The 19,165-nt window shown below is 37.6% G+C and overlaps 1 protein-coding gene across 1 annotated transcript in view; it reads right to left on the bottom strand.

The window, feature by feature from the left end:
• Nucleotides 1-19,165, bottom strand: part of arap2 (ArfGAP with RhoGAP domain, ankyrin repeat and PH domain 2) — a gene marked incomplete at its 3' end in the record, with an annotated part of 133,956 nt that overhangs the window by 54,603 nt on the left and 60,188 nt on the right. Inside the window, exons 9-10 of the mRNA XM_015402490.1 lie at nucleotides 16,844-17,037; nucleotides 3,233-3,339 (exon numbers count right to left, since the gene is read on the bottom strand). Coding sequence (XP_015257976.1) covers nucleotides 3,233-3,339; nucleotides 16,844-17,037 — 301 coding nt within the window. The remainder of the gene's footprint in view (nucleotides 1-3,232; nucleotides 3,340-16,843; nucleotides 17,038-19,165) is intronic.

Here is a 19,165-nt window from a genome sequence, read left to right as displayed (position 1 = left end):
GTCAATATGTGAACCCTAATTGAGGACATTTTTTCTATAAAAAAGTTGTCCTCCATCTTTAAAGCTGGCAGCCAAAAATCAGAGTTGTAGTTGTAATTTGGTCTTATCAATAGCAACCATACCATTTTCTGATTGCTCTATCTTTTATCTCTTCTGTCTACATCTTTTTGTTGTTTCATAAAACGTTCCTCTGGCTCTGATCATTGTTTTTATTTTTTGCCATAAAAGTGGCCTGAAACATCTCCCACTGTGGACAGAACACTGTGTCCATTTAAAGGCTGTAAAACAATGGAAAAAACAAAGTTAGGCTGCACAGCTTAAAGCGATTAGATGGGTTTCTCACTAATCCTCACCTTGAGCAGGTTTGAGAATGCTTGCAGGGCCACCAATCGATTCGATCCACAAACACACTTACGCATAGAGTAAAACCCTTTTAGCAGTGACCTTATCAAAACCATTCTGCAGATTCGAGCTAATTGTGATTTTTTTTTTTTTTTTTACGCCTCTCCTTTCTTCTGTTAAACTTACAACTAGTGTACTAACAAAGAAACCTAACGACGGGACTGTTAAGGTAGCTGCCACAAATAGATCGATCCAACAAAGAAAATACAGCTTGTAACACCAGGGTGAAAAGAAAATAAAAATCTTTACACATGGAAAAAAGAAAGGGGAAACGGGGAACAAGCATGCACCTACAAACAAGACACCCTTTCTCTTCTGGGCAGAAGTCACGCTTGTATTCTAAACTGGCCATTACAGCACAAACAAGCTGCGTGGCCATTGATTTTGAGCCCTCGGGAAATGGGAGTCACCTAAAAGGCTTCGAGCCCTAAAATTGCAGAGATACCTCCACAAATCTCTGAGAGGGCGTTTCATAAAAACATCACTGATCAATAATTAGCGGGTTTTGTATGGGACATAGCTTTCATATATTGTGGACATCGTGCTGATCGATACACTGGGTGTGGATGCATGATGATTTCAGAAGGTGCTTCCTGAGAGAGATTTGACAGGAAGCGCTGATCAATAAAGAAAAAGCAAACTTGTCTTTTGTGTCACCACAGCACCGTCTTAACTTTTTGACATGCCTGCTCATTATTTTTACATTTTACACCTCAAAAGGACAGCATATGGAGATCTTTTTTTGTTGCGTTTTTTTTGCAATGTCAGTGCATGGATTTGTTTTTAATGAATCTCCTGTTTTGCTCAGATGTTTCTGGAAGTAAATCAATGACTTCCTTTGTTTTTTTCCTTTGGTGTTTGCCATGTCCAATGCAAATAATTCTCCGGATTATTACATGGCATTAAATGCTGCAGCTCGTGCTCGAACTGGTGCGGACCTGCAGAAAATGCTGCATTTTCACCTTGGAATTGTGTTGACAGTAACACTTTTAGCTCTTCTAAGCCTTTTTAGGTGCCTCAGGAAAGAGTAAACTGGAAATTCCCTGCCTGCAGTGAAGTTAGTTTTTAACTGGATACTGGATATTCAAGATCTGCTGAGTTAGTGACACATATCTCACAGTCGATCGCCTTTTTCATCATTCTGCTTCAATCTATCTTTATTTTCCCACTGGAGAATCTGTTAGTGCTTTTTCTCATGGTAGCTTTGCCTCGTCTATTCCTGTTTGGCTGTGGCACCATCCTGGAGGCAAACATCAGCTGTGCTGCTGCCATCAACACCTGTTTATAGATGTTGGAGATCGGACTGTTTCCAGTGTAGTCCTGTTTCTCTGACCATGACTGGCTGGATGTGCTCTCTTCATCCTCTGACATGGGAGCTGGCTCGGAGCTCATCTGCATGGTTGTGTGTTTCCTGGAAGGGGCCGCCTTTTACAGCTGCTTTTTGTATCTCTGCTTCTGTCTCCTTGAACCCCAGCCGGCCTCAGCAGATGGCCGCTCACAGTGAGCCTGGTTCATTCTGTTTTTTGCTTTTTTGGTCATTTGGGATCATAATATTTAGTCAAACACACCTGGACCATTTTAGTTCAGACTATTTGCAGAATCTTTAGCATTACTTTAAAAGTGCTGCTGCTTTCCCAAATAATTATATCCAAAATTAACCTGGTTTCTACTAAAACCGTATTTTTCTTGACTTTTCACAGGTTGTGTATACAGAGTGATGTACAACTTGGCCTTGTCCCTTTCAGGCTTTAATAACTGCTGCTATGTTTAAAGGAGCTTTGAATGTACAAAAACAAAAAATACTAAATGGCATTGTCTCAGTTAAAGAGTATATTTCTTTGAAAAGCTGCTGAAAAATGAAGCTACTGAATACATGCTGAGCAAATGGAAGCATAGAGGAAACAAAAAAAAAAGCAGGAGCATATTTCCTAGTAGCAAGGCTGGATTTGAAAAGAGGATATTGGCAAAGTTCTGAAAAGCTGTTCTTTACACAGCAAGAGTTTAAAAATTGTATAACTATTATAATAGATTTATATTTTTCATATTCATTTTGGGATAAAAAAAAACATATCAAAAAAGGTAGATGAGATGCATTTCTTCCAATTTACTTGTCTTATTTAGAAGTTTTTCGTTAGAAAAAAATAGAACAAGTTAAAGATAGAGAAAATTCAAATCCTTTTTTTTTGTTTTTTTTTACATTGGTGATTGCATTTATAATGGAGAGAAATTTATTTAAAAAAAGTATTAGAGTTAGTAAGATCCCCCCTAAACCTAATAGTTGGTTGTGCCACTCTTAGACAGAAGAAGTACAAAGTGTGTGCAATAACCACGAATGAGCTCATGAAATGATGCATATCAGATGGCTTGGAGGATTTAAGCTTTAACTAGGCCACACTAAAAGCTGTGCTGTTTAGTTTTTGTTTAGCCATTTTGAGGTGGAAGTGCCAATGTCATTTTTGATCACTTTCCTACTACAAATAAACTTAAGCATTAGGTCACTGATTATGTTCATACTTTAAGCTTAATGACTTTCTGTCTGACAGTGGATTTCATGGTCTTAAAGCGGCCAATCAACACAAAGAAGAAAAAAACACCACTCCCGCATTTTTCACTTATGTCCTACAAAAACAGGCAGTTCCTGTAATTTACTGGGTCATATTGAGAAAAAATGAAAAAAAAGAGTCAAATACGTGTGTATACACACACACACACACACACACCCACACACACACACACACACACACACACACACACACACACACGTATGACTATCTAAGGTGAAGTAAAGCAGCTAAACACAAAAAAACCCAGAAATGTAGAGGAGACCTACCAGAAATTTTTGAAAGGCGTGTTGACTTCAAAGCCTCGGCGGTCTACTTCTTTAATGTTAGCAGCGGTAAGCTCTACTTCACATATACCAAGCCCTGCTCGAAAGTCCTGGAGCAAAACAAAAGAACACAGATGTACACAGTGAGATATACTAGAACTTATTTCACTGCTCCTGCTGTGGGAGAAGAAAATCTCATTTGGCCCCATTTTTGTTAACTTTCAAATTTTTGTTTGTTCCATTAGCATCTGATCTGATTTTTAGCTACTGAAATGTCTCACACATATTGCATTCATAGTCAAGTAAAAGAAAAAAAAAAAACTTGTCTAAGGCTGTTGGGGATATAAAGGCAGGTTTAAAATTGTACACAGAACGAAATTCCATTGCATACAGCTTACAACAGTCAAACAGTGAAATTAACATTGCTATTTATAAAGTGCAGCAGTGATCAGAATGTAAACAGCATAGGAGAAAAGAAACCAGTTTAAAAATAGTGGTGCAAAAGGCATTAGGAAGGATTCAGTTGCTGCAAGTTCGATGCAGAGTCCAGTTTAGAAGTGTAACATTTTGATGGCAGCGGGGAAAAAGTGCTTCGTTTTCTTTGTGGAGACTTTTTGTCTCCATGTTCAAGTGAAAGAAATTCTGATCGTTTCCTTACAATGTTTATCAAATTTGTTCAAATTTGTCTGCAGTCATCCATTAGGTCTCGAAGAACTTTCAATTAAACAACTTCAATGGGGCTTAAATATGTGCTATGCTAATAACAAACAACCAAATAACATATAAAACAAGCAACATACATCAAGTGTTGGTCCTGATAGTGTTTACATAGTTCTTTTGTAGTCTGGAGAGAGAATTTACACAGGGTACGATCAGTCGACATAAACATGGCTGTCTACTAATTATTTATGGTCGACCCACCGACCTACAGATAGATCGGGGCTTGACACCAGTCCTGTTTTTACTTCTTCCATTTTTACCAACAATCTCAGCCTAAGATGTTAAAACTTGTGGCATTCTAAGGTCATTTTGTTTAATTTCAAGCAATAAGTTTCAACTCTCTTTCAAAAAAGTTTTTTTTCCCTTTTTTCTAAACTCATGTGTTAGCTTTTATGAATAAAGTTTAATTTCTTTAGGCGCACAGCTGTTTTACTTAACTTTTTTGTCACTACAGTTCTGTTTTATTTTCCGGTGAGAGGACATAGCCTTGAATCACTTGACATTTAACTTCATATTGCAAAAGAATGCACTCCCTTCTCTTGTTTATGTATTTAAGACCATGTCTGAAACTGTGTTTTCATTCTTTATTAGACACCATATGAATTCATTTTGTCCAAGAAAGAAACTCTCTATGGAAGCAGAGCGGTCATGAACTTCAGTCAGTCTTTCGAAAGAACAAACACAAAGGAACATTCCCCAACCCAGGTTGGTGATTTTTTTTTCTTATTTTGGATGCAATGTATTTGTATCTCTCTGTGGCAGCAAATATAGCTGCATATAAATTGATTTGTGATACAGAGTACTGAAGAAAATGTAGCAAAAACCCTTTCTTCTCACTGTGACGCAAGCACAGACCAAGTCTGTATGTGGCACATGTTTGGATTATAGAGAGACAAAGGGAAGAAGGATTCTATTGTGTGGTTTTGCGCAGGAAAAGTATATGGTTGTGCTCTTACCTGTGCATGACAGAAAAGCTCTATGAAAGCCAAAGTTGCACTTAGGGAATCCAAACCTAGTGAAGCTTTCAGCTTCAATATTTCTTTACACCAATTCCTGACACAGGAGTTTGACACGGAAGAACTGTTTTACTAAATTCCACTGTAGCACTAGCTTTTTTGATTTCCAATGTTGTTTAGAACAGTTTTATAGCCTAAAGCTTTGACAAAGAAAAAAACAGGTTGGAATGACAGAGAAAGCACCACTTGTACCCATAGCATCAAAAGGGAGTTGAAACACACTCACTGAAGAGAGTACAATACACAGTAAAATTTTAAAAAAGAGAAAAGAAGACCCACTTTTGTTTTTTAATCATGCAATGTTTTTTCAACATAATTCCAAAATTAAATGGGATAAGGTTAAGCGATTAGGTACACAACAAATTCTATTATAAATGGGATTTGACTAAAGATCGAAGCAAACTCTACCCTCTAAACAAATTCCAAATGAAGTGTCAAAGGCTGTTATGTCTGGTTCTTTCTTAGCAGCTTCAGTCAGAAAGGTTGACACAGAACTGTACCATTAACCACATGTTTCATTAGATAAAATAAAACATTATCTTTAAGCTTGTTGCAGCATTTATGGCTTTATAAAGCTTTAAAAACACTTTACTGTAGAAACAAGCTTTCCAATTTTCAGATAAATTCAGGTTTTATTTACTGTCATATTTTAGGAATTATGGGAAAACTAAATACATGTAATGAAAAAGGTTCATTTTGACCCTCTTCCTGACTCTAATTTTTCTCATTTCATATAGTCCACAAACAAAACCACCAGAGGAAAATGAAGAGGAGACTAGGCTGGCCGTGATAACAAATTTTGCTCTACGATAAATCGACCCACAAAATGATAACACTGTCATTCAGTTTAAATCCAAAGTGCTGCCACACTGCAGCTGATGTGTTTGGCTTTAAAAGCAATCACACCTCTGTTTTACCAAATCTTCGCTGCTACCGCTTCTGCCTTTGCCACTACTGAGTCCTGAGGTCCTCATGCTACACTCGCTACACTAAGGAAACAATAACAGGAGGGCTGTGTGCACACCAATGCACAAGCAGTGGAACCTTTTGTCATCCAGATTTGTCATCCAGAGAGGAGAAATGTTGAAAACAAACTAGAATGCAAACTTTAACTACTATGCTAATCTAGATCTATACTGAGATTTATTTATATTATGCTGCAAACACATTTATTGTTTTATCCTCGCAGACAGAGAAGACTGATTAATCCCCAAAAAATTATTTTTTGCAAAGATTAACCTGTGTGAATGACCACAGTCTTTCAGGCAGTCCTTATCTCATGTCTTTCTCGAACACAATGCAAGAAAGGTTTTCCTGATTCAGAGCTATAAACATGAGATACTCCAATGACATGGAATGACTTTCGTGAGATAGTTTCTATTTCATCATTTAGTAACAGTGTTTTTTTGTTTTTCTCATTTTATTTAATCCTTGATGTCTTTTTAAATCAGGTATGAGGATTGTAGAGGAAAATCAATCTGCTGGCTACATCAGGTAAGATTAACATGGTTGTTTCTTTTTAAAATAACTAAACTCCTAATTTGAAAATGTTGTATTTTTGCAGGTTAACTTTGCCCGATATTAAATATTTTTGATAACCTCCACAAATCTCAGTCTGAGGAAAAAGCACAAAGGAAATAATTCTCCAAACAGCCAATATTTTTCACAGCACTGTCGCTGTTAATTCTTAAACAGGAAGCTAAAGCTGCAGCTCTGTGGTGGCATCTCTAAAATATGTGTTTCTCTGCCGCCTGTTCATCACCAGCTAATTACACCAAACAAAGAGGCAAATGAATCGACACCATCTTTGTTGATTGGGTGCATCTTTGGAAAAGCTTTAGGCCTCGCAGAGGAAGGGAAGCATGTGTTCATGTGTAGGAGAGCGACAGTATAATTAGAAGCAAACTTTGCAGAGCAGCCAAATTTTGACAGATTACACCACAAAATAACAGTTACTTAAATATTTGCACAGCGCACAGGATTTCAGCCTGATCTTTTTAACATTATGTGGGCTGGATCATTTGGGAGGCTTTTAAAATCTTGATTTGACCATCATTAGCCCCAATTAGTACATTTTCCAGCAAATTTAGAAAATTGACGAGAATATAAAGCCAAACCATTGTTCTAACAACACCGACAGAAGGAATGGCACTGCCTCATGAACCAACCCCGGGTCTCATGAAGCGTTATGGGTAATTAAGGCACTCTGATCTCAGAAGAGGAAGACAGAGGAGCTCAACAAAGATAATGTGAGTGAAAGAAGTGACTTTACTGTATGTTCAGGTTTTAATTGAGCCAAAAACTTTTGATGCAAGAGCTTCGGGGCAGCCAAAAGTTGCCTCTGTCTCTCCTATCAATTATAACTACATAGAGTTATTGCTCTTTTAAGTTCAGCATGTTCAGAGGTTTGAAGATGTATGACGCGATAATGAGAGAGCGCTGTGTCACAGAGCGTGAAGCAGCCCTCATTCAAAGCTCGTTCCAGCAAGAAACCAATCAGTTCGATCAAGGTTCTCTACTGTCATCCAAACAAGAAACATCTGACAGTCTACGTTTACAACGATCTAAAACATGAAGGAGTGTGTGGAGAAGACAGCGCATTTACCTATACCTAATGGTCCTCATCCGTCTGAGATAGCAAATTAGAGGGCTTGATGTTAGCAGCGGTCAAGCATTTGGCACTCGTTACCGACCAATGCGTGCTGTGGCCTCCTGCTACCTTCAATTAGTTCACCAAGGATGGAAGAAAGGAGGACGGAGAGAGAAAATAAAGGAAAGACGAATAAAAACAACTTACCCAATTACAAGTGTTATGGGTAAGGTGATGGATGTAGAAGGGATAATGGCCCAAAAGTGAACATTTATACATCTTTGATTTTATTGGCTGCTACATACTACATTTATCATCAACATACTTTATTTACCTCTAGAAATTTAGACATTTTATCAATTAAAAAAAGTCTGTAATGCATGCATGTGAATTATTAATTCTTTTATTTATTTTTTTTAAACCTGATATGACTACTACTTTGGCTGTGAAAAAAAGGGATCTGATTGGAAGGTCACTGGCAATAAAGTAGTTGTTGCACAGTGTCTTGGCAAATGTAGCTGTAGCATAACATAGGTGGACCCTATTTTAGTTCTGTCAGAGGAACGAACAATTCAAGGTCAACCTCACAGTTCATATGTGAAGATTGTGGTCCAAAAAATAAATAAATAAAGGCATCAAAATAATGAATGACGGAGGACTGCTTTTATCTCCAAGTCAAGGTCCACTTAACCACATAAGTTGCACTAAAAGCATTTGGAGTAAGACCATATAACAGATATAAACAAGTTTATTAGAAGTCTAATGGAGACAAAAGTCAACTTTTTCAGTTTATTTTAAACATCCAGGATTAAAAAGGGACTGAGGAAGAAAAACTTGAAGCAAAAAATGAAGGTGGAAAATGAAAAATTAACACTTTCTCAAGCCATTTATTGGTGTATGACTTAGAAGGTACAATTTTGAAGGGAAAAAGAAAATGTGTTATTTGAACAACAAAACAATAAGAAAAAGAGAAGCTACAACTAATACTATTGCTAACATTATTCATGACCCAAAAGTATATAAGCATATATATTAGCAGCAGAAGTACGTACTGTATGTATAGTAGATTTTATTCTTTTTTTTTTTTTTATGTAAGGAATTGGGAGAATAGGAGTGAATCTCAAAAATTTATTTTGTTTTCAGTTACTTTTTTAAATCATTTTTCTAATCAATAGCATTAAATTAATGTCGGCTTAGAAATGTTTCAAGATTATAAATTGAGTAAAAGTATCTGGGTGTGTATGGCTGTGTTTACTGTGAAATTAAAAAAAATAAATAAATAAATTCATGCCTCATCGAAGAGTTACTTTGACCCTACAAAAAATCAACCCTTTATATTTCGGGGGGGGGGGGGGGGATCTTGCCCTAAACGAAGAAATAAAAAATAAATAAATATTCTTTTCCATATGCAACAACCACCAGTGCTAGCCATCCATAATTGTAGCACTCTTGAGAGGCAGTTGGAAGCCAGAATCCCAATGTATTAAATGCTTGCAAATGACAAGCTGGCTGCATTTTTGTTCTGATGAACATACACTGCCTGGCCAAAAAAAAAGTTGCCACCAGGATTCAACTAAACAAATAGGTACAAGCCTCCTATTGGATAATTAACACATCCCGTGGTCGTGGAAAAGATGTTAGTCTGTTTGAGAAGGGTTAAATCATTGGCATGCATCAAGCAGAGAAAACATCTAAATAGATTGCAGAAACTATTAAAATTGGGTTAGGAACTGTCCAACGCATTATTAAAAACTGGAAGGATAGTGGGGACCCATCATCTTCAAGGAAGAAATGTGGCTGGAAAAAAATCCTGAATGATCGTGATTGGTGATCACTTAAACGTGTGGTGGATTCAAATCGAAGAAAAACAACAGTAGAACTCAGGGCTATGTTTAATACTGAAAGTAAGAGCATTTCCACACGCACAATGCGAAGGGAACCCAAGGGATTGGGACTGAACAGCTGTGTAGCCTTAAGAAAACCACTAATCAGTGAGGCTAACCAGAAAAAAGGGCTTCAATTTGCTAGGGAGCATTAAGATTGGACTGTGGAGCAATGGAAGAAGGTCATGTGGTCTGATGAGTCCAGATTTACCCTGTTCCAGAGTGATGGGCGAATCAGGGTAAGAAGAGAGGCAGGTGAAGTGATGCACCCACCATGCCTCATGCCTACTGTACAAGCCTGTGGGGGCGGTGTTATGATCTGGGGTTGCTGCAGTTGGTCAGGTCTAGGTTCAACGACAGTATTTGCTCAAAGAATGAGGTCAACTGACTACCTGAATATACTGAATGACCAGGTTATTCCACCAATGGACTTTTTCTTCCCTGATGGCACAGGCATATTCCAAGATGACAATGCCAGGATTCATCGGGCCCAAATTGTGAAAGACTTGTTCAGGGAGCATGACACATCATTTTCACACATGGATTGGCCACCACAGAGTCCAGACCTCAACCCCATTGAGAATCTTTGGGATGTGCTAGAGAGGGCTTTGCGCAGCGGTCAGATTCTACCATCATCAATGCAAGATCTTGGTGAAACATTAATGCAACGCTGGATGGAAATAAATCTTTTGACATTGCAGAAGCTTATCGAAACAATGCCACAGTGAATGCATGCCGTAATCAAAGCTAAAGGCGGTCCAACAAAGTATTAGAGTGAGTGACCTTTTTTTTTTGGTGGCGACTTTTTTTTGGCCAGGCAGTGTATAAAAGCCATACTCTTCTATACAATGTATCGGACTCTTACCCCAGAGCAAGCCAACAAAACATTGCTTAATATCAGTTATCATAATTGATTTACAATAGTTCACAAACACAAATTTTCAATCTTTATCAGTAATACATTGGCCAGAATTGCATTTTGACAGTATGATAGCAGTAAGCAAAATCATCATGTTTTCACAATAAACTTAAAACAAAAATGAGTAATGCAATGTACTTTGAAGCTGTTAACTGGCTACAACAAAATCTCAATAAATGATTTTGAAAAGCTTGAAAAAGCATAAATGAAATCAACTGCAGTTCTTTAACCATTTGGAGGGTCTAGCCTCCCATATGTAACTATTGTAATGGCTGACAGTAGCCTTATTGTTGCAGTATGAGGCTGCAAATTTGGAGACGATACACGTTTCCTTATTTTGCATCTCAGAATACCCATAAATAACCTACTTGCATAATTTATTTACAATTCTAAGCGTACCGTATTTTTGGACGATAGAGCGCATCTCACTATAAGCCGTGCCAGCTTAATAAAAAAAATTTAAAATGAAATGTACATATATGAGCCGCACCGCGCTATAAGCCGCTGATATCTACTGAACTGACTCCCACTAAACCTCTACCGGGAGCTCTACATATAGCCCCTGGAGTAGGGAGCGCCAAGATTTCTACTGAAAGATGGGGCTTCGTTGGCAGCTTTACTGCTGCAAATAAATAAATGTTAAAAGGTGTGAATTTGGGACATTTGTTCTATGTCGTGCCTGTTGCTTAATGTTAATTAGCACCTTATTCTTTCATTTCCAACTTTGACTTCCCCCTCTGCTGATTAGAAAAATCCACAGAAAAGTCACACCTTCTTATACCCCGCATTGTTCAAAGCATAGGGGAAAAAAAGTAGCGGTTTATAGTCTGGAAAATACGGTACTTATTTCCACAGCCGTTACCAATTACCTCTTTACATGTTTCTGTTCTTTATGGCACAACAAATGAGATGAACTAATATTAGCAGCTTGGTTAGTGAAGCTGTCTGGGCAGATAAGCAGTTTGCAGATGATGTAGTAGAAGTTCAGCTTGTCACTTACCAACTATAGTTGGTAAAGAGAAGCTATGCGGTGAGATTTGCTTTGCTCAATTAATGCTTTGTGACCATAAAAAAAAAAGTAAAAAGTGAGTGGCCTTCCCTTGGCCAGCTGGCCAGCAGTATGCAACTACAGTTTAACTGGGGGAGAGGCAGTGCAGCTTTATTTAATGTTCCAATCAGCTGATCAAAAGCAGTTTTGAAAAAGGCCCTTATATATATATATATATATATATAGAACCAGTAAGTATACATCTTAAGACCCACAGTTGGCCTTGCAGATAAGAAACACTGGGTGCAATCATAGGAGCAGAAGTACAAAATGTTAAAGAAATCAAATAGCCAGGTCAAACATTATATAAATATCAAAGTAGAACAATGTGTCCTGTTAAGATGGAATCAATATGGAAGGCTTCCATTTTACACTGTGTCTCCTGAATGTATTAATGGCACACATTTCCAGCACAAGCACCTTTTCAACCCTGTCAGTATTGTGATTACAGTATGTTTTTACCTAACGCATCAGTTAAGGAAAAAAAGACACATTTGTGAACTTTGCCTTCCGGTGAAAAATATTCTAATTTTCTTATTATTCACTTACAGAAGAGTGCTGAAACTACTTCTTTTAAAGCCTTGGGATCATACTGGTTGTCACAATAAAAAAATAAAAAAAAATCATAGAATAACAAAGCTTTTACCCTAAAATGATTTCCACATGGCAGACTTCCACTGCATGTTAAGTATGTTTTGACAAGCAAAACAAGAATGCAACTAGTAGTGACCTTAGATTTGAAATTACAGAAATAAATACAAGCGTCAATCGCTACTTAACGAGTGAGCAAAAATACAACTAAGATGTAAGGGATGTACTACAAGTGACAGGAAACAAAGGTTCTGCTAAATTTGCTTATTTTAAAGTCCAACGCTATAAATGTAAATGGAGATTTTTTTTAACCTGACTTTCTTTTACCTTGGTGCTTAAATGACCTTAAACACAGCTCCATCACGGAGCTTACGATCCGTGAGAAATGGTGTAGGGGTGGTGAGGGAGGTGCCGGGCGGATGATGTTTCCAATAGCTCGTTCATCATGTTAGATTAAATACTCCACTTCACTGATCTCGAACGGGGCACAGTATTCCTTTCTTTGTGAGCTCTTGCTCTCTATCCCCCTCTCCTTCTCTTACAAACCACCAACGTTCGATTCTCACTCATGCAAGCCTTTGCACTGAAGTGGTCTCTCCATCCCCTTCACTTCATTTTATTATTTTTTTCCCCCTCTTCTGATACAGTCTCCTTGCTATCTTGTCTTCATTTTTTACTGTCTGCTTTTCTCTCTGCAAAAAAAATAAAAAAATGCAGTGGCTGGGGCTGCATTTATGTGGCGGATTGAGCTTGTAAGCTGAAATAATACAATTAATTTGTTCTCTCCCCGAACCTCTCTTTTCCCGTTCTTCTCCCGTCGTCTCAGATCAAGGAAGTGGAAATGTGCTGACATGGAGGGATACCCCAAAGAGAATTCTAACAAAGATGTTTGTTCGCGCTAATGAAGAAAATAATGAAAGGCAAACAACAAAACTGCAAGAGCGAGCAAAACGAATTGAGCACCGAGGAGGGATGGAAATGAGCTGAGCGTAAGTGGCATTATCAAATATGCACACAAATATGAGTAAGGCAACAGTATCACTGCAGTGAGGTATCTTTCAATCTCATCTTGCTCCTGGGATGGTAGTGAGCAGAGATGATGTACATAAGCAGGGGACTATCAGGCCTAATTGGACTAACATCAAATAAGACTGCCACAAGAGAACCAGCAGGTAAGGAAATCATACCTATTTTTGGGATCTACAACTAATCAGGAGATTAGACTAATTTAAGTAATATGGGTGAATTACTGTAATTTAAATTCAATATCAACACAAAAAGAAAACCATTACTGGAAAAAATTTAACTAATGTTTTGCCGAACAGTAAAGTCCAAATTTGAAAGATGGCACTAACTTACTGTTTCTAAAAGAAACTTCAGAAGTCAAAGTTTCTAAAAGCTGGATGCAAAAAAAATGAAAAGAAAACATAAGCCTCTCTGTAGACCTAATGTTATTTGCTGGAACTGTTGTATTTTTTTTGCTGAGTCATATTAGACATAGTGGATGAACACAATGAAGACCGACCAAGAACAATGTTAACACAACCAGTAGCCTCTATGTTAGGCTCCTTTCCTGCGTTGCCGCAGGTGAAGTCTATGCTGGGTCTTCTTAAGGACGCTAGCTGCGTATTCATTACAAATGCGTGCATAAATATGTTGATATTCTGCTTATTTTGAAAAAATATAACTTTTGCAATTGTCATTTCAATTGAATAAGAAATACTATTACAATTGCACCTGAATGTGAATGCTCAAGTGATAACTCTTAGAAATAACATGGCAGTGGCGGATGTATAAAACAAGGATATACCCATATTTCAGCACGGCTCTGGTACTTATCGTGCTCATCTTCACAAACTAAATGTCAAAACTACTCGGTCTCCTGATGAATTCAAAAATGAGTCATCATCATCTTCCAACTATATCCGATCCTCTTCTTTTTTTTATTATAAGACAGTAAGGTCCAGTTTTTGTCGCAGTTTTGTGCAATATGGTAACTTCGATGTGACCCAAAAAAAACATGCTACTAAAGTTTAAAAATTTTAGCTAAAAACAATTACAGGTTCTAGTGTTTCCATTTAGCGAATTCATTTTTCAGAATTACAATTTGCGTAATATGCAGCTACTGGCTATATGTGTGAGGAGCATTCTACTTTCTGAGAGAGTGATTCTCTGAAACCTGATATCATTTTCACGAGACACAGTTTTATTGAGGATGGTAACGGCAGGGTGTTGTTGGTTTTCTCTGGAAATCAACCATTTTCTCCAATGGCTTGAGTGTGTTAAGCTCCGGGTGGTTCTGTATAAGAGGACCGGCTGATCCACCAGCATTTTCAAACAGCTGGAGAGACAACTTTTTATCAGGAGTCTATGTTGCAATAAACCCAAAGAGAAATCTTCTATAAAACCTTTCCTATAAAAAAAACAAAAACAAATCATTTGTTATATAAAAGTCACTCAAATCTAAATGTTCAGGGCTTTATGTTTGAGGTTACCTGCAGATCGGTATCAGGCGTCTAAAGCTCAGGTATCTGCTTAACAACACATCATTCAGTGCCATTTGTTTTATTTTTTAAGTAAGAGTTCCTTGAAAAAGCATTATTTTCCATGCAGATGTTTTTTTTGTTTTGTTTTTTTTATTGGTTCTAATTTCAGATTAACTGTCATATGGGTGCTTGGTGGTTTCTCAAACACATTTTTTTTCTGGAAAACAAGTTATTTTATTTGCGTTCTGCTATAATAGTGAATTTTTAAACATTAGAAAACTTAGATTATACCTCATATTTTGAAATGAGTGCAAACAAATGTAAACTTCTAAAGTTCTTACTTTTGCTTTATATCCAGTCTTAAAAAAATATTTCGTCAGTGTTTAAAGGGAAGTTTTTCTTTTAAGTAGCGCCACCGTCTTTTAGTTTTTCTCAAACTGATTCTTTGCATATTTCTACCTACTTTTCCCTCCTGCTGTCTTACTATTTGGCAGGTATTTGCATAAACGTGCCACTGGAGTTTGTAGTAAGAAGACCTTTGCATACTAATAACTTTCAGCCAACACCCCTGACACATGCCTGCTTCTGCTTCACTTGTAGTATTGTGAAACTGAGGCTTGACAGAGACAAGTAGTGTGACTCTTAGTCTGTGTCTAGAAAGTAACAGAGAGCTTACAGCCACACCTGCAGACAGACAGATAGTCAATACTGCACTTTCTGTATTTCAGCAACTATTACTCCCTCCGTTCAGTCTCTCTCAACATTCCTTTAACAAACTTGTTAATTTCTCCTAACAATGGAGACAACTATTTCAACCAGTCTTAGTAATCAACATGAGAAAAGAAAAATCAAAACTATAAGGAGACAATTGCAAATGTATTTATTTTAATTTTTTAATTAGGGAGTTAATGGCACGAGTATTCAGACTGAAAGCGTTCTGCACATTCCTGCTGGTTTGACAAACACAGTGTTGCTTTAAACTTTGCACATGTAGAATACCTATAAGACAGAACTAATTTTGCAATGCAGGATCTTTTGGTGCAACTTTAAAAGTAACATCAAAGCCAAACAGAGAAACGGCCCAGTTATCACTAACTCTGCTATTTAGGGAACATTAAGGTTTCCCATGCAGACACAGAACAAAATGGTGCAGTGAACAAAAACTCAATGGCGGACATATTCTTCAACTGTAGAAGGGTACAATATTATTTTTCTACCCAGCTAGATCATTCAATTTAAAAATGCAGTTAAGTCCAAATCAGCTTCACGCTGCATTCAACCAAACACAGCACAACATATGAGACGTGACAACATATCTGTACTGTCTGTCGGGTTATCCTCTGACCAGAGAGCATTTACCAATAGCTGTGGATTCAAGTTGACAAGTAACCTACACTGGATTGTCTAAATATTTTTAAAACACTCCAAAGTAATTTAAACTAGTTTTATTATCATAATACCTCTTATAAAATCATACTCTTTTAAATAGTTAACAATAACAATTTAGGTGGTTTTAAGGTAATCCATCCATCTAACATATGTTTTGTTTCAACAATGGCTGCTCCTGTCACTCTTCTGTAGATCTCTGGTTAATGCGTCACTTGCCCAGGCTTTCACTTTAGGTTGAGAGGTTATTTCTCTGCATGTTGTGCCAAGCTTTTTTCTAATATTAGATCACGGATTGGACAGCACTTACAACTAGTTAGATTTTCGAAGCGTCTGAGTTTTTATAACCAAACCCTGCTTTGATCTTCCCCGCAACTTTTTTTCCCCCCTGACCTTCCTTGCCTGAGTTCCTCGGTCTTTACGCTGTTGTTTGTTTTTGAAAAGTTTCTCCAACAAACACACACATGCTGACACAAATTATTCGAATTTGGAAATTAATTTTCAAAGTTTTAGGCTAAATTGGCTGAATACAGATGCACACCACCCATTGATTTGTCATCATCTTGGTACTTCACAGAATAATTTATGAACAAAAAAATTGTGTAGAATGAAATAAATGTAATTGAACGTATGGTTCTAATAGGATCAATTCAGTACAACCTCAAACAGTGTCTGATCTATCCTAGCCCTTTGATGCTGCTCCTTATTTTAATTTCTGCTGTGTTTAGGGTGCCAGGAACATGGATAACGTGCTATAGAGGGGCTAAGCTACAACCACCAAATATTTTAGAATGTATCCAGACATTTTAAAGTACACACATGCATTTGCATACATATATATTTACTTTCTGCAACACACATTCATAAGTATCTCCAATTCTCCCTCCAAGGCTTCAAGAAGCCTTATCATCTTCCTTCTTTTAAGCACGAAGCTGTCATTCAGTACAGAGGAGTTCCCAGTGGTGTCGGAAGTACCTGTTCTGTTTTGCAGAGCCTGACTTTACTCCCCGCCAGGGACACCAGCACTCTGCCTTTGTAACCACGGAGCTCCAGCAATCCTCGCTTGTTTGTGGAGGAGAGGTGGGGAAGGCTGTCGGAGCGCTTCTGGGAGCCGCTGGCGGGGGGGCGTGTGGCCGTCTGAAGAGTTTCCATCCACTCCTGGCGCTCCCCTGTGGACACGTGCATAAGTAAGAGCCAGAAGGAGAGGAGGAAGGAAAGCAGGTGGCGGATGAGAATACATGTGTGAGAGTGAACACAAACGAGAAAAGGAATTAAGACAAGAAGAAGAAAAAAGAAATCAAAAGATCAGATCTTAAATCTTTGAAAGTTCATCCTTTTTGTGTTGTCTTCAGTGAGTTAGTGAGTTATTTTGGCTTTTTGAGGTCTCAAGCACAACCAAATGTGACAAAACATTCCAACCTGAATGAAAAGCAATTAAACACAGAATGATCCACACTTGCTAAGATTATTTCGGCACTTAGAAAAGGAAATCCTAAAAAACTGAAAGAAAGTGATAAATGTTGCACAAAAGATAGAGCTAAATGTGTTACATTCTGAGGCTTAAAGCGAGAGAGGTGACGTGGATAAATTCAGACTGACACAAAACTATCTCAATTTCTCCACAAGGCCAATTAAACTGTCTTTGAATGAATTGCAGCCATAACAGTTCACAGTCTCAAAATGGAAAACATGTGAGCAAAGTCACAGAGAGCTGTGAACATCTTTCACAGATCTCGGATTGTTTAACAAATATATAAATATACATTCAGCTGTGAGTCTTGTTATGTGGAGTTTGCTTGATCAGGCTTTTTTGCTGCACCCCAAACGTCAAAGAGAATCTTCACTAAATATGAATTTTCCATAAAAAGAGCACTCTGTCCTTAAAGATGTGGTCGCCTTTTTTTGTAACATTGTTTAATAAAGTGAGAAGAGCGGTGAGAACAGCAGTTCTGCAACAGCTTTTTCCCCGCTGCCATCAGACTTTTGAACTGTAAACTGGACTCTGCATCACACTTGCAACATAATTTTGCACCACCAACATGCTAAAACTTTTATAATCCTTTTTAATAGTACACAACTAAGTGTTATACTGCATTTTGCACCATGTTTACTTTGCAGTGCACTAAGCCTTTTCATATCAATGCCCTTTTGCTGTTGTAAGCAACATAGTTTAATTCTGTATACACTCTGTCTATACAAAAGGACAATAAAGTTTGTTTAAGTCTAAATTCATCCAGATTGCCCAATTTCAACCTTTAGTACCTTTTATAAGGTTTTGTTACAGCATTTTATTACCAGACTTTAACTAGACCAGACCAAACAGAAGAATCATCCTCTTTATTTCCCTCCTTTAAAACACACATTTAGGCAAGGAATGATATATTTTTTATCAGAATTGTCTTCAATAGCCTAAACATCATTGTATTAATTTTGTTTGTTTGGTTAGCCGGGGAGGGGTGGGGGCGGGGGCGGGGGGTGTCTTAAAACTTTCCCATGGATGTTATTTTTGCAGTCTTTTACTTGTTTTCCTCTCTTGTTAATTATTGAAAGAGATCCCTGCAGTACTTCAAACAGCTTTCTGGATCTTTCGTCATGCCCTGGTTGATTGATGCACTCTTGGAGTAATTTTCGTGGTATGTTTTTTTTTTTAGGAAGGTTCACTCCATTTGATATTTTTAAATCACAGATCTCATAGAAATCCAGGCCTAGTTTCATCCCAAACAATGTACTTTTTTGTGCTTGAACAAAAACAAAAAAAATGTAAATTTACAGTAAATCCCCCATGGATCTCAGCTCAGCTAAATGGACCAACACAGAGCAAGACATTGTGTTGTAGCCAGGGTTTTACATTCAAACAATGTTCACTCAAAAGGGCTTGTCAGACATCTTCCTCCACAACTTTTCAAACAGACTTAAAAAGAGACATGAAGCCGACACTGTAAAGCCCATTCCCCCACCGCCCAAGACACTGAGCTATCAAAGCCAGCAAAGTGGAAACACAAGAATTACCAAAGGATTGCAAACACACGAGAACACACACTCCAACATCACAGGTCCGGAGCGGAGCCCACAGAGGCAAGCGTTCAACAGAAAAAACACAGAAAAACAAGCATCAAATGAAATCTGTAAACTGATATCAAACTCTGGGATTAGTCGGTAAAATCTTGCCAATATACAAAATTCAAGAGATTCCAAAATTTTCTATTTTTTTATTCCCATACAAGGACATTCAAAGGTTTCTGAAGATTTTTGAAAAGCCAATAGAGACGAGACCAGGGCCAAAATAGGCATTTACGA

The sequence above is a fragment of the Cyprinodon variegatus genome, unplaced genomic scaffold (genome assembly GCF_000732505.1).
Source record: "Cyprinodon variegatus isolate N-32 unplaced genomic scaffold, C_variegatus-1.0 Scaffold1353, whole genome shotgun sequence".
Taxonomy (NCBI): domain Eukaryota; kingdom Metazoa; phylum Chordata; class Actinopteri; order Cyprinodontiformes; family Cyprinodontidae; genus Cyprinodon; species Cyprinodon variegatus.
The sequence above is the reverse complement of the archived record's forward strand: the minus strand, read 5'-3'. Positions and strand labels throughout refer to the sequence as shown.